Source organism: Adiantum capillus-veneris, chromosome 18, assembly GCF_014529385.1.
Source record: "Adiantum capillus-veneris isolate H3 chromosome 18, ASM1452938v2, whole genome shotgun sequence".
NCBI classification, from domain to species: Eukaryota; Viridiplantae; Streptophyta; class Polypodiopsida; order Polypodiales; family Pteridaceae; genus Adiantum; species Adiantum capillus-veneris.
This window is the reverse complement of record NC_140948.1, coordinates 104,367,579-104,380,943: the sequence shown is the minus strand read 5'-3', so window position 1 is coordinate 104,380,943 and position 13,365 is coordinate 104,367,579. Positions and strand designations below refer to the sequence as shown.

Here is a 13,365-nt window from a genome sequence, read left to right as displayed (position 1 = left end):
GGAGTCTCATTCCAGATCGGAACTCTTGATATCTTGGGTCGTTGACTTCCTAGAAGTATCTCATCCAAAAAGGAATATTCAGTGGTTGGCACATCACAATGCAACTCAAATTCTCACTTATGCATGTTACAAGACACAACGAACAATGCCGTTGAGCACTCCCCCGAGACAAATGGTCTGTGGTATGAAGCTACTCAACGACTACCTCGTGACTCCCCCCGCAAATAACCTAAAAAGGTTCAGGCCATGATTTCAGAGAATTGGTACAACGAAATGCTCTCCAGACCGCAGCCTATGTCGCTTGGAGGTTCAAGCATACAACCAAACGCTCCCTAGACATCCCGTCTGCGTCGTTCGAGGTTTTCTAGCATACAATGAAACGCTCCCCAGATCCTGCTGTGAGAGTGAGCAGCGGAGAGGGTGTGGGCCACGCGTGCCGAAAACGTTGGAGAGAGAGAGAGAGAGAGAGAGAGAGAGAGAGAGAGAGAGAGAGAGAGAGAGAGAGAGAGAGAGAGAGAGAGAGAGAGAGAGAACACAAGTGCTCTGCAAATGATGCTCTCAATACACAATACACATTGTGTGACTACAAGACCCTAAGCATTCTATTTATAGAATCTTAGGTTGAGGTAGGGCAAAATGTGTAACTGATGCAAACAACATAAAAGCCCAAAAATGGCTAAAAATGTGTGCACCTAGCCAGGCTCAGAAAATGACCGGTTGGAAACATGCTAAAAGTGTCTGTCCATGCAATCTATGTGATGTGCGATGGGAGGCCAACCCGGCACAATCACTAGCCGTACAAAATGGCGAAGCAACGGTGGTGTAACTCTAACACTCCCTCTCAACACCGGATGCTAAGACAACACAGATGAGTCGAAGGTGAGAAGCCAAAGTCCGCTGAGGTACAGCCTTCGTGAAGATGTCTGCTGCATTGTCCGCTGTGGAGACATTGTCAGGTGCAGCAGAAGAGAATAAGGATTTTGCTCGGATCTAGTACTCCGCACACAAACACAAGGGACACTTTACTTCACTTGAAAGAATTGAACTCAACTGAAAGAAAGAGAGAGACGAGAGAGAGAAAAGAGACGACACAGGGATGTTAAGTCCCAACCCTCAAGGGCCCCCTTGCTCTGTTGCCAGAGCAAGTACTTTCTTTATTCTTGCACAATGCTGATACAATGACTAAATGCTGAGATGTTGATGCTAGTGGGTACTGACACTACTGATGCTGGGAATCACTGAACTGATGGGTAGTGAACAATTGAGAGGTTTTATGTCGACGACGGTGATGTCGACGATGAGGTACTGCGGGTTCTGTGTCGAAGACGGAGAGGTCGACGATGAGGTCTATGTCGAAGACGATGAAGTCGACGATGAGGTACTAAGGGTCTTTGTCGATGACGGTACTGTAACAAACTTGGACACTCCAAGTCAAGAATCAACCGCGACAGCACCAAATAACCACTTCAAAACAATTCACAGATCACAATAGATTTGCACTGGCCCGGCGGAGTTCCGTGCCTAGAGATATTGGCCCCAAAGACTGGCGCCCCTTTCGGTATTTCTTTTTATATTAATCAATCATCAAAGTACAAGAGAGCGGTTAGGGTTTCACTCTCAGACTCTGCGTCCAGATGCTCTGAGAAGTGAGGCCCTCACCACTAATTTAAAGGTTACAAGGGATGCCCAAAAGTAGAGCCCCAAAAGCTTTTAAAATCAAAAGCATCAGTTCTCTCTCTCTCTCTTAGAGAGTCTTTTCTCTTTCTTTTAATAAAAAAAAGCAAAAGCAAAATTCGTGTCGCTCATCATTTTCCAATTTTTTTTTTTTTTTTTAATAGTCCGCCTCTGCGATTTCCGGAATTTAGGGTTTCTGGCAAAAATTAGGGTTTGCAGGAATTTTAGGGTTTTTGGCAGAAATTAGGGTTTCTGCTGTCCGCCACGTCATCACTTTGTGACAGGTACTGTGTCGAAGACGGTGAAGTTGACGACGGTTCAAAGGGGACCTTGTCGACGACGGGGTCGTGTTGGTACTATGCCGAAGACGGGGAGGTCGACGACGATGATGTCTGCAAAGAAAAACACTGAGGCTAAAATGGCTGAAAACTGTCTGCTACGGATAGGGTGACGACGATAAGCCGGGGGAGGATCTGCAATGATCAAAGGCTGAAAAACACTGCCACTACATGCTGAAAACGCTGATCTAACTGATGCTAAAACACTGGCTGTAAACTGTATATAACGTTGGTTCTACTGGCTGGAAACGCTGATGACTGCAAGGCTGAAAACGCTACTGGAGAGGGAGGCCTGGAAATGCTGGATCTTCTTTGCTACTGTTGCCTCCTCTACGCTGGCGCTGGCTAAAGCTCCAAAGTGCTGGGTCGAGCAATCTGGGATAGACTTCCACGATCTGGCCTAATAAATCATAAGTGAAATGTCGCTTATTATTTCAAGGCTATTGTAGCAGGCTACAGTGTCACTTTCAGAGCACACAGTTAGTACAGTTGGTCTAGGCTGTTTCACACTGGACGGACCCTCTGGGCTGGGAGTGACACGTGGCAGTGGCAGGGTACCGACGGTGGTCTAGCTCCTATGAGGTTCTTTACTATGAGGAGATTGGCACCATGATGTAACAACCGTGAGAGAGCTCATTTGATGGGTACTTACAGAGGCAGCCCTTTGAGGAGATCAGACTTTGCAAATTGGCCACAAGCTGGCTCTACTAGCTTAATTAGTTGCATATTTTAGAGTTTGTTGCTTAGTCTTTTGTATTTCTATACTGGACATGTGGATCAAATGACGATAATGGAATTATTAATATTCTGGTCTCATAGGTCTTTTAGGCCTTTTGCAGATGTAAATAAACATTTCGTTTTATTGTGCATTAGACATTCATGTGGTGATAGGACTATTACAATTGGAAACTCTTAGAAGTGAGCTTATACATGCCACACAAGCAATTTTTTCCTTGATTTTTGGCGTCTTCTAAGATGCGACTCTAACAAAATTGTTTTTTCACAGATTCAAGTTAAGTGGAATAGTATGGGGAACATTTGTGCCAAGATGGACACTATGCATATTAAACATGCACAGAGGTGAGATTTATATATGTCAAAGTGCTTGTATAGATCAAAATCTTAACTTGAAGATTTTTTTTAATACAAGTCTTATAGATGTGAGTGAGATTCCTTTTTTCTATTTAATATGATAGGAGGAAGGCTGTCATAATGGCATCAGCTGCAGTTCTTGCTGGAGGTAGCCTCATGTATGCACGTTCCTTGAGGCCCACAAGAAAATTTCTGGCAATGAAGTCTCCTTGTGCTAATGACGACAAGAGAGACAAAGCTTTTTCAATAAAAAGACCGAGAGGAAAAGGGATGAGATCTTTAAGAAAACTTGCCAGGATCATCATCAACAAAATGGGAACTAGAGGCATCAGAATATTGCTATCATTGGCAATCACTGCTGTGAGTAATATTCCTTTTTTAAAAGTATGTTCTGTGGTATTAGTGTCATTCAAAAAGAACTTCAATAATTCCTAATTTGTGAGAAACCAAATTTGAAGCTGTCATTTTTATAAGCCTCATACATAATAGCATCTTGTACACAACCTTTTTTTGGGAGGTACTATGCCTAACACGAATTGTCCATTTCTTCTCTTGACTACAAGAGATGGGGGTGTTTTGGATCATAGGCTTAAGAAAAACCAGCAAGATGCTGCCAAGCTGTGGGAAGTACTCAAGATTTGACAGTTTTGCATTTAGGTGAATAATTTTGGGTATTCATGTGCAGAATTATGAGTATCACATATTTATGCCAACATTTGGCCAACTTTTTCAAACAAGCCTATTTATAACCATCTGCTTTCCTTTTCATGAAGTATCTGCATTTTGTATGAAAGTGATGGGGGTCTCCGGCTTTGGTTATATTTCGGCCTGCTAGGCCTCGTGGCAAAGCAACGCATGCCGGTTGCCGGTCGAATTAGCCGTTACGTGACCGTTAACCAAAAAGTCAACACGCAGAGCTTACGCGGAGTTTCGAACCCCCGACCTTGCATCCCAAGAGCATGGCCTTAACCACTGCACTACGTGCGTGCTTGTGCACACCATATGGCGCATTCTGTAGATATGTTTAGATTGTTTGCTGCCCCCCCAAAAAGCGACGTGACCGGCTGGGCCAGTCACGATCACCTACACGCGGCCTAGCAGGCCGATATTTAACCATTGCTGGGGTCTCCTGGGATATATTGATTGGGTAAATGCTACTTTACCTGAATTGACACTTCAAAGAAGAATGACATTAAGCTTGATATTATCCACAATCATGCTTTATGTCTACCCTCCTAATCATTCTAAAATAGTAAAACACTTGTTTGCTAGTCAACTCTTTTGTTTTTTACGCTCGTGTGAAGTTTAATCTTTATCTCCTGGCTTTAAGCTGCTAAACAAGATCGTCCTCCATCGTTGACATGGTTTTGTAGGTGTTGAAAACTGCTCTTAGCAATAGGCTGGCAAGAGTTCAAGGCTTTCTTTTTCGAGCGGCCTTTCTAAGACAGCTACCATTGTTTTGTCGTCTGATTGCTGAAAACCTACTGCTTTGCCTTCTTCAATCAGGATTCTACTCCACAACTAGATTCCTAACCGGTATGCTAAGTCTGCAGATACGAAAAGTTTTGACAGATCACATTCATGCCAATTATTTTCAGGTAAATTTATTATCTTTTGTTTAGAAACCAACCTACCTACTTTATTTCTGCTTCATCAGCTAAGTCAGCCCTTCCTGCTCCCAGAATATGATATATTACAAGATGTCTCATGTTGATACAAGAATTAAGAACCCAGAGCAACGTATCACTAGTGACATCCCAAAGTTCTCAATGGAGTTTAGTGAGGTTATTCAAGAAAACTTAACAGCAATTTTTGATGGAATAGTTTACACTTGGCGGCTATGTTCCTATACCAGTCCCAAATATGCTGCTTGGATACTGGTACAAACTTAATTTTAATGTTTTGGTATTCTTTTGTCTTCAGAAGGTCTTTTACAGAGAGTGTATCCTTAACCTTTGTCACTCGTTTTAGGCGTATTTGCTTGGTGCGGGTTTGGTCATGAGAAGAATTTCCCCTGCTTTTGGAAGCCTGCTAGCTAAGGAGCAACATTTAGAAGGAGACTACAAACGAATTCATACACGACTGCGAACACATTCAGAGAGTATAGCTTTTTATGGAGGTCAAAAAAGAGAATCCTCAATTATCAAGCAGCGATTCAATGATGTCATTGAACATTTAAAGAAGGTGGTCCATGCACATTGGTGGTTTGGCATGATGCAAGATTTCACACTCAAATATCTTGGGGCCACAGTGGGGCTTGTGCTGATCATAGAGCCCTTTTTCAATGGAAATTTGAGACCTGGTCAGTCAACTCTAGGGAGGGCAGAGATGCTGAGCAACATACGCTACCATACAAGCGTAATTACATCCCTGTTTCAGTCCTATGGATCCCTGGTGTTCAGCTTACATAAGCTGAACCGGATCAGGTTTGTAATGCTAAGTATTGGCCGTATTCAGCTGCTTGCATTCAAGGTTCTCACAGCATATGGATTTTGCAGTGGCTATGCAGATCGTTTGAGCAAGATGATGGAGGTTGCACAAGAGCTTCACAACGCAGATAGTCTTCTTGGTAGCAGTAGTCAAGTTTCTGGTGGCCAATTCGTGGAGGAAAAATACATCGAGTTCAAAGATGTGAAGGTGAATTTTATGGATATAAGATAAAGATTGTTAAGTAGATTGTACTCCACTTATCATAACTTATGACACTCATTCTGATCTTTATGCCTACAGATTGCTACTCCTACTGGGAACACTTTGGTTGAGAATTTGACTTTTAGAATCGAGCGAGGATCAAATTTGCTAATCATTGGTAATTTTGATGTGCAATGCACGTATCATGCTTTTGTTGTAATGGCATGTCTCTTTTAATCAATCTTTTCAATGCCAGGTCCAAATGGAAGTGGCAAAAGCTCTCTCTTTCGCGTACTGGGGGGTCTTTGGCCACTCGTTTCTGGGTGCATCGCAAAGCCAGGAGTTGGTTCATACTTGAACAAAGAAATATTCTATGTGCCGCAAAGGCCATACACTGCAGTGGGAACATTGAGAGACCAATTGATTTATCCCCTTACAGCTGCACAAGAGACTAATCCACTCACAGAAGAAGAAATACAAGAACTTCTAAAAACTGTAAGTAACCTTCTTGTGTTTCCTTCTTAGAAGCTCTTCCTTTTTGCATGCCAATTTTTAAAAGCACTGGTGCATTCCTGCAGGTTGATCTGGAATATCTCTTGGACCGTTACCCTATTGGAGCAGTGGTAAATTGGGGAGATGAACTATCTCTTGGAGAGCAGCAAAGGCTGGGAATGGCTAGATTATTTTACCATAAGCCTTCTTTTGCCATACTCGATGAATGCACCAGCGCTGTGACAACAGATATGGAGCAAAGATTCTGTGCAAAAGTTCGGGATATGGGAACCTCTTGTATCACCATATCTCACAGACCTGCATTAGTTGCATTTCACGATGTTGTTCTTGCACTGGATGGTGAAGGTTCTGCCACACTGCACTACAGAAGGTATGCTTTAATGCTTAGCCATATTTTTTTCTCCTAGCAGATAGAGTTACCATTATTGGGCTAAAAAGGACCTACTTCAGGGATGAAACAATTTTACATGTTGATGATCCCCAATCTAGAGGGAAAACACGCCAACTTGATGTAACTGCAGTGAGAGATGTTTTCAATAGAGTACATAAGGTTTGTGCAGTTAGTGATTCATGCATGGCAAGCATCTAAACAGGACTTGGAATAATGGTTTCTCTGTTTCTGAGTTAAGGATGATGAATGTCAAGAGGCAGCAGACTCCTACATTGAGGCTTTGATCACGAAATCCATGCAAGGCACTCTTGAGCCATTGTCCTCAGTTCCAAGGTTGAGAAGCAATCCTCAGAACATGGCAACAAGAGTAGCAGCCCTGTCAAAAATAGTGGTATGATTATCAGGGCTGCTGATTGCATTCATTCAAAAAAGTTAGTCTTCTTGTCTGGGTCTTAACAGACACTAGCATCTCTAAGGAACTGATATTCGTTTTGTGCTGTGTCAGGTTCCTAGCTTGTATAGTAAGCAGGGCAGCCAGCTCCTGGCTGTTGCTTTACTCGTAGTTGCACGCACATTGATTTCTGACAGAATTGCTAACTTAAATGGTAGGGCTTTTGCTTATGCTTGCATGTGCTAACTTTCAACTTTGGCTGTACATTTTATAATCAAGTTTATCTGCATAATATGCGGCCATTTTTGCTGATGAGATCAGGTAGAAGTGTAAAACATGTCCTTAATCAAGATAAGGCAGCATTTATCCAGCTGGTTGGTGTTAGTGTGCTTCAAAGTGGAGCATCAGCAGTAGTGGCACCATCCTTGAGGTTGGTAAATTGGATTTCAACTTCTTTCATCTGCTAGTTTACAATCATCCTAAAACATCTTGCAAAATTGGTAAAATGCTGCGTACTGTCTTGGCTCAGGTACCTTATAGCTGCACTCGGACTTGGATGGCGGAAAAGAACAACAGACCATCTTCTGGATCTTTATTTGACAAATAATGCATTTTACAAAGTATGTCCTTCAGAGCAAAGGATATTAGCTTAACTGTTTTTCCAATTCATGATGAGGCCAAGTTTAACACCTTATTTTGGTCTCAGGTTTTCCATGTCTCAGAGACAAAAGTTGATGCAGATCAAAGAATTACGCAAGATGTAGAAAGGCTTGGCATTGAGTTGTCAGGCCTGGTAACAGGCATGGTGAAACCATTGGTGGATATAATCTGGTATGGGATGCAGTTCAATTCACTGTGCATCTTCATTGTGGACAATTGAGCTTGAAAAGTGTTGCTAACCCTTCTCTACAGGTTTATGTGGAGAATGAAGATGCTTACAGGAACAAGGGGTATCCTGATTTTGAATGTGTACATGTTTCTTGGGCTTGGTTTTCTGCGGTTAATCACTCCGGACTTTGGAGCCTTGGCAGCTCAAGAACAGCTTCTTGAAGGATCATTCAGGTTGGTTCTACAGCAAAACTATGCTGCAACAAAAGAAGCATCTTCAGTACTTATATCTCCTCAAGTGATTAAATATGTTATTTGCCAATCAGGTATATGGATTCAAGGTTGCATACGCATGCTGAGTCAATTGCCTTCTTTGGGGGTGGCTTGCGGGAACAAGCAGTAAGTTTTTATCAACACAAGAGCTATTCTCTTTGTGAATATAATTTGAATTGATGCATGCATGTACACTTACACAAACACACACAGCCATGCCTCTAAATGGCACCGGGTGGTAGAGGGGTGTCTCTGGTTGAGGTTAGGTGTTGCAAATCATGGCCATGGGATCAAAGGGTGAAGTGTGCATGCACACGTGTGCACGCACATATAAACAAGCAAAGAAATCCAGCTATATTAACGTCTTTCAAAGAAATGGCCATGAGACCAAAAAAATATGAGTGTGAGAGAGAGAGAGAAATGAAATTATATATTAACGTCTACAAAAGGCCAAAATGACCTATGAGACCAACTGATTACAATGATGAGTCTAGTACCAAGTCTGGGTACAAACAAAGAAAACTACAAACAAGGAAACTGATAGGAGTGCTACCCACTCCTATGGGTGGCCGGTAGGCTGATCAATGGTATCATGCCATAAAGTACAAAGTGGGGATAAATGTCACCATGATACAATATAACAGTAGTATGAAGCCTATCCTGATCGACACTCTGGGTGTCGTGCTAGAATCCTGTGGATCCTCTGCCGCAATCTCCACCGGTGCTGCGTGGCTCCCCTCCTCATCAGTCGCGGTCGTCTCGATCTCCCTAACTCTATAGCTCGATCAATGAGAGTACCGCTGGTGTGTGTATGGGTGGGAACCGAGCTCTGTGATGGTGGTGTCCCCTCTGCCTCTGTGGTACTCAGACTGAAGAAATCTGAGATGCGTCTGTGGGACTGTCTCTGTCTTTGCCCACTCAATAGGGCGTCTCTATGTCTCTGTATCTCAAGTAGGAATAATCCGAGACATCTTTGATCCTGATATCTCATGACTCTATCTAGCGAGTCAACCATCTCTGAATAAACAATGAAAGCATCCCCGTATCTCATAGTAGACTGTGCAGCGACATATGTAATGAAACTCTGTCTCTGGCTCTGCATGGCATAACTGACATACCCTACTGTCTGCTGGTATGCCTTTGAATCTACCTGTCTCAATCCCAAGCTGGTGTGAAGATGTGCGAATCATCGTAACCCATGAGATAGATGTGTGTCCATGTAATTGGGCCGTGTGACAAAACCGTCTGTTGTGAGTTGGAGAAGATGCTCTCTATAGAAAACCTTCTTCGTACCCAACTCCTGTGCTGGCTCTATCCATGTCCTCTTGCTATCAAGCTGGATAAGATCCTGCCGAATGAGTCTAGTAGTCTCCATCCGTGTAAGAGCCAAAAATGGTGCATCAAGAGAATACTGGAAAGGGGGCAGCGTGTCCATGCTGAAACAGTGCCTCTGAAACCATGAGCTCATCTGTGCATACCAACATGATGTATCTCCCTGTAATGCCAGCTGTCTAGATGACTCAAGAGCAAGCCTGGCATACCTGTCCCTGGTGGTGTCCCATAAGCTGTGTACAAATGATACTGATCTGGTGAGAGCCTCAACCTCCATAGGTGGGGCAGCCAGCTCCGCTCGTATGATGTCATGTGGGACTGAGGCCTTGGCTCTAATCAGCCTAGAAATCATAGATATCAAGGGTCTCTCCATATTACTCCATCCAGCACTGTCAACAGACGGCCCCCAAATCTGAACCCCGTAGTGCATAACTGAAGCGACCAGAGTGTCGAAAAGCCATAGCTTTGTTCGAGGTTCCTGGAACTGAACCTGCGAACAAATCCTCTCTAAACCGCCTAGGGCTGCATAGGCACGAGTCAATCTAGTGTCTGCTGCCACTTTCAGTGTGAACCTCGGTCCACTAAAGACCACCCCAAGATATGTGTATGCATCAGTGTACTCCATATTGTCCTGCCCATATGTGAAAGTAGGTGCTGATCTCCTAACCCACTATGGCGTGGTATTAAATACCATGACCTTGGTTTTACCAAGGTTGATAGACAATCCACTATCCTCTGCAAAACTATGTAATGCGTCCAAATGTCTCTGCATACCCTCTGGTGAGTCTAATATCAACACGATATCGTCAGCATATAATAAAAGAGGGATCCATGTCCCAGCAAGCTGAGCACCTCTGTCTCCTCCTCTGTCAATATAATCAGAGACCTCATCAACATACATACCAAATAAAGTAGAGGACAGTGGGCATCCCTGTTTCACTCCGATAGTGGAGTGAACTATGTCAGATATCCCCTCTGATGTGCGTACATGGCCCATCACTTAACTGTACAATGCCATAATCCCCCATATCAGCTCTGTGGGTACCCCCAATTCTATAAGTCGGCGCATCAATCTGGCCCTCGGTACTGTGTCAAAAGCTTTGCGGAAATCCACAAAGCTGCAGTATATTCGTCTACCATGTGCTCGACCCTCCTCAATGATAGCTCTGAGTGTAAAGACATGATCTAGTGTGGAGAAACCCCTCCTGAAACCAGCCTGCCCACTTGCCTGAATGCCCATAATCTCTGCCCAACTGCTCAGCCTATGCTCAAGGATGGATGTATATAAACGTGCCAATGTGTGTCCTACCATGATAGTACGGTAATTCCCTGGCACTGTGGGGTCTCCTGTCTTGAAGATAGGTACAATAGTAGATAATCTCCAAGACTCAGGGAAGCCCTCACACATGACACGGTTGAATAACCGTGCAAGCATCTCTGCCAACAAATCCCCAGCATGTATAATGTGCTCTGCTACCAAACCCTCATGATCCTGTGCCCGTCTGGTCTTCATCCTGTCAATGGCCTCCTTTACCATCTCAGTGGTAAAGAAGGTGCTCATAGCCGGACATGGCTGTGGTGGATCTAGTAGTGGTGGTTGTCCAGGTACAGTGTATAAAGATGCTGCATACTGCCCCCATAGCTCTGTAGAAGTAATCACTGGTGGGGGAGACTGCTCATGGAATAGACGCCAAGCCTCTCCTGAATCTCTACTAAGGAAGAGCTGATATAAATCCTACTCCATCTGGACCAAAAAATCTCGCTTCTTCCGTCGCACTAGTTGTCGTGTAGCAATACGAGACTATCTATAGGTGATCACTCCCAATGTAAGCTCGCGTTGTATCTGAGCTCTACTCTGTCGACACTCCTCATCATACCAGCTGTTCTGAGGCATGTGCCCAGAACGACGTCTCTGACGAGGCTGAGTGTGTGGGTATGCCTCTGTCGCTGCCCCATGTAATGTCACTGTCAGCATAGATGTGATCTCCTCCACTGTGTATACTGGCTCTGATGTGCATAAAAGCCTACGTATCTCCTCTGCATAGACTGAGTCAGTCTCTGGTGTAAAAGTATAGCGTGGATGTCTACCACCCCGTGAGGCCTGAGATGTACTGTACTCAAAGGAGACTGATAATGTCAAAAGTGCATGATCTACTGCTATCCCTACAGGCCTGGGCCCCACTGTGAAATCCTGAATGTGAGAGATAAAGCTCGGATGTGTCAGAACATAGTCTACAGTGCTGGACCCATGCCTGTGTGGAAAACAAGTAAAACCTGTAGACAATTGGAAAGTCGGTAAGCCATTCAGTATGGCTAAACTGTGAGTAGTCTTCATCTCCCTCAGGTATCTCCCATACTCGGTATGCTCTCTGTCGTGTGAGCATCTCTCAAGTCCCATCTCCTCTGGCTCTAGCTCTCTAAGCATCTCCTCTGAGGTGTCATAGAAGACCGTCTGTGAGCTGCCTGTACGGGCATTGAAATCCCCCAAGAGTATGATGTCTCCATCTCTGGAGAACTCCCAGATATCATCATCAAGTACAGAGTAAGGAGACTGTCCTCTGGGTGAAGCATATACTGAAGTGCTAGGAGGAAAATAGCATATGGCGATGTACAAGAAACGTCCAGTCTCTGCCCTCAGCCTCACCCACAAGTATCTGGCTTGATCATCTCTTCGAACTATGTGCAGTAGTGGTTGGAGCTCCTCTCTGAAAAGAACTGCTACACCTCCTGATCCTCTAGTCCCATGCGCAGATCTGGTGTTTGTCCGGCAAGCGGTCTCCCATCTGTATCCTGATATGTGCGGCATCAACTGTCCTGGAGCCTGATGAGTCTCTGAGTAGAAAACAATGTCTTTGTCTCTGATGCTATCCTCAAAGGCCCCCACATCAAGTCTATACGAACCATTACAGTTCCAAACATCCATCCTGAGGGTGGTCCCATAGTTCTCGCACCGTCATGTAGAGCGGTGCTCTATAATCACTACTTGTCCATTTCTATAGAAAGCTAACTTTCCCTTCTCCCTTGCTGCTATAATCTCTGGCATGACCTCTCTCATATGTGCAAGCTGTGAGAGCGTAAGATCATCTCCTAAAAAGATACCTGTTTTCTTGAGGGTTGGCCTCTTCTTTAAAAAGTCTTCCTTTTCTTCCATGGAGGGAAAGCGCAAAATGAGAGCCCGTCCTTTTGAACTCTCCCCATTACCTTCACTCTTCTTGCCCACTCTCCAAGCTTGTGTGTGCGAGGGCTTCTCCACCCCCATCATGGACATGAGGCTCTTCACCTCTTGGTCCACCTTATCTGAATCTTTTAGGCCGGTCACTCTCACGTGTACAGCGCGTACCCTTCTTCGTTGTTCCTCTTCAAGTGTCTTGTTGATGATGTCAGGTGTAGCCGGGATTTCCTTGCCCTTTCCCTTCTTGACAACTTCAATCCATTTTTCAGCCTCATCCATCTTCTTGTGTTTTGGAGAGAACCTCCACCCATGAGGTCTTCTTTTCTCCTTCCTCCTTTATTTCTTTGACTTGTGCTCGTATACGATTCAGCTCATCGATCATTGATGGCTGAATTTCTCCATCTTCAAGGCGTCCTCCCTCTTTGGTTTCGTCGAGTTCCTTCCTAAGGGCTGATATGCTACCTTTTAAAGCTTGAATTTCATCTCGGAACTCCTTGCGTTCTAGTTCCCTCGCCTGTTCCTCCCTCTTTTTCCATTCAAGACTTAAATTCTTCTCTTTCTTCCACTCATCCATGTGGGCTTTGCATTCTTTCAACTCCCTTTCAATGACTGTCATCCTCTTGCTTGTGACCATGTAGTGTGCCGCCATCTTTTCTGTCTTATTTGTTTCAGTTATTTGATTCACTTTCTAAGAGAGAGGAGAGAGCGACCTATACGCACCGCATTATGC

The 13,365-nt window shown here is 44.2% G+C and overlaps 1 protein-coding gene across 6 annotated transcripts in view; it reads left to right on the top strand.

Annotated features, from left to right (window-relative positions):
- Positions 1-13,365, top strand: part of LOC147436126 (ABC transporter D family member 1-like) — a 67,803-nt gene that overhangs the window by 21,904 nt on the left and 32,534 nt on the right. For 4 of the 6 annotated variants that reach the window (XM_086489025.1, XM_086489026.1, XM_086489027.1 and 1 more), the window contains 16 exons: positions 3,019-3,092; positions 3,209-3,464; positions 4,478-4,702; positions 4,787-4,984; positions 5,076-5,741; positions 5,835-5,913; positions 5,992-6,230; positions 6,314-6,618; positions 6,699-6,798; positions 6,878-7,030; positions 7,145-7,244; positions 7,352-7,460; positions 7,560-7,650; positions 7,737-7,861; positions 7,943-8,092; positions 8,185-8,257. In XM_086489025.1, the coding sequence (XP_086345151.1) occupies positions 3,040-3,092; positions 3,209-3,464; positions 4,478-4,702; positions 4,787-4,984; positions 5,076-5,741; positions 5,835-5,913; positions 5,992-6,230; positions 6,314-6,618; positions 6,699-6,798; positions 6,878-7,030; positions 7,145-7,244; positions 7,352-7,460; positions 7,560-7,650; positions 7,737-7,861; positions 7,943-8,092; positions 8,185-8,257 (2,922 nt within the window). In that variant the 5' untranslated portion in view covers positions 3,019-3,039. The remainder of the gene's footprint in view (positions 1-3,018; positions 3,093-3,208; positions 3,465-4,477; positions 4,703-4,786; positions 4,985-5,075; positions 5,742-5,834; positions 5,914-5,991; positions 6,231-6,313; positions 6,619-6,698; positions 6,799-6,877; positions 7,031-7,144; positions 7,245-7,351; positions 7,461-7,559; positions 7,651-7,736; positions 7,862-7,942; positions 8,093-8,184; positions 8,258-13,365) is intronic. The other 2 variants (XM_086489030.1, XM_086489031.1) reach the window with 1 other exon arrangement.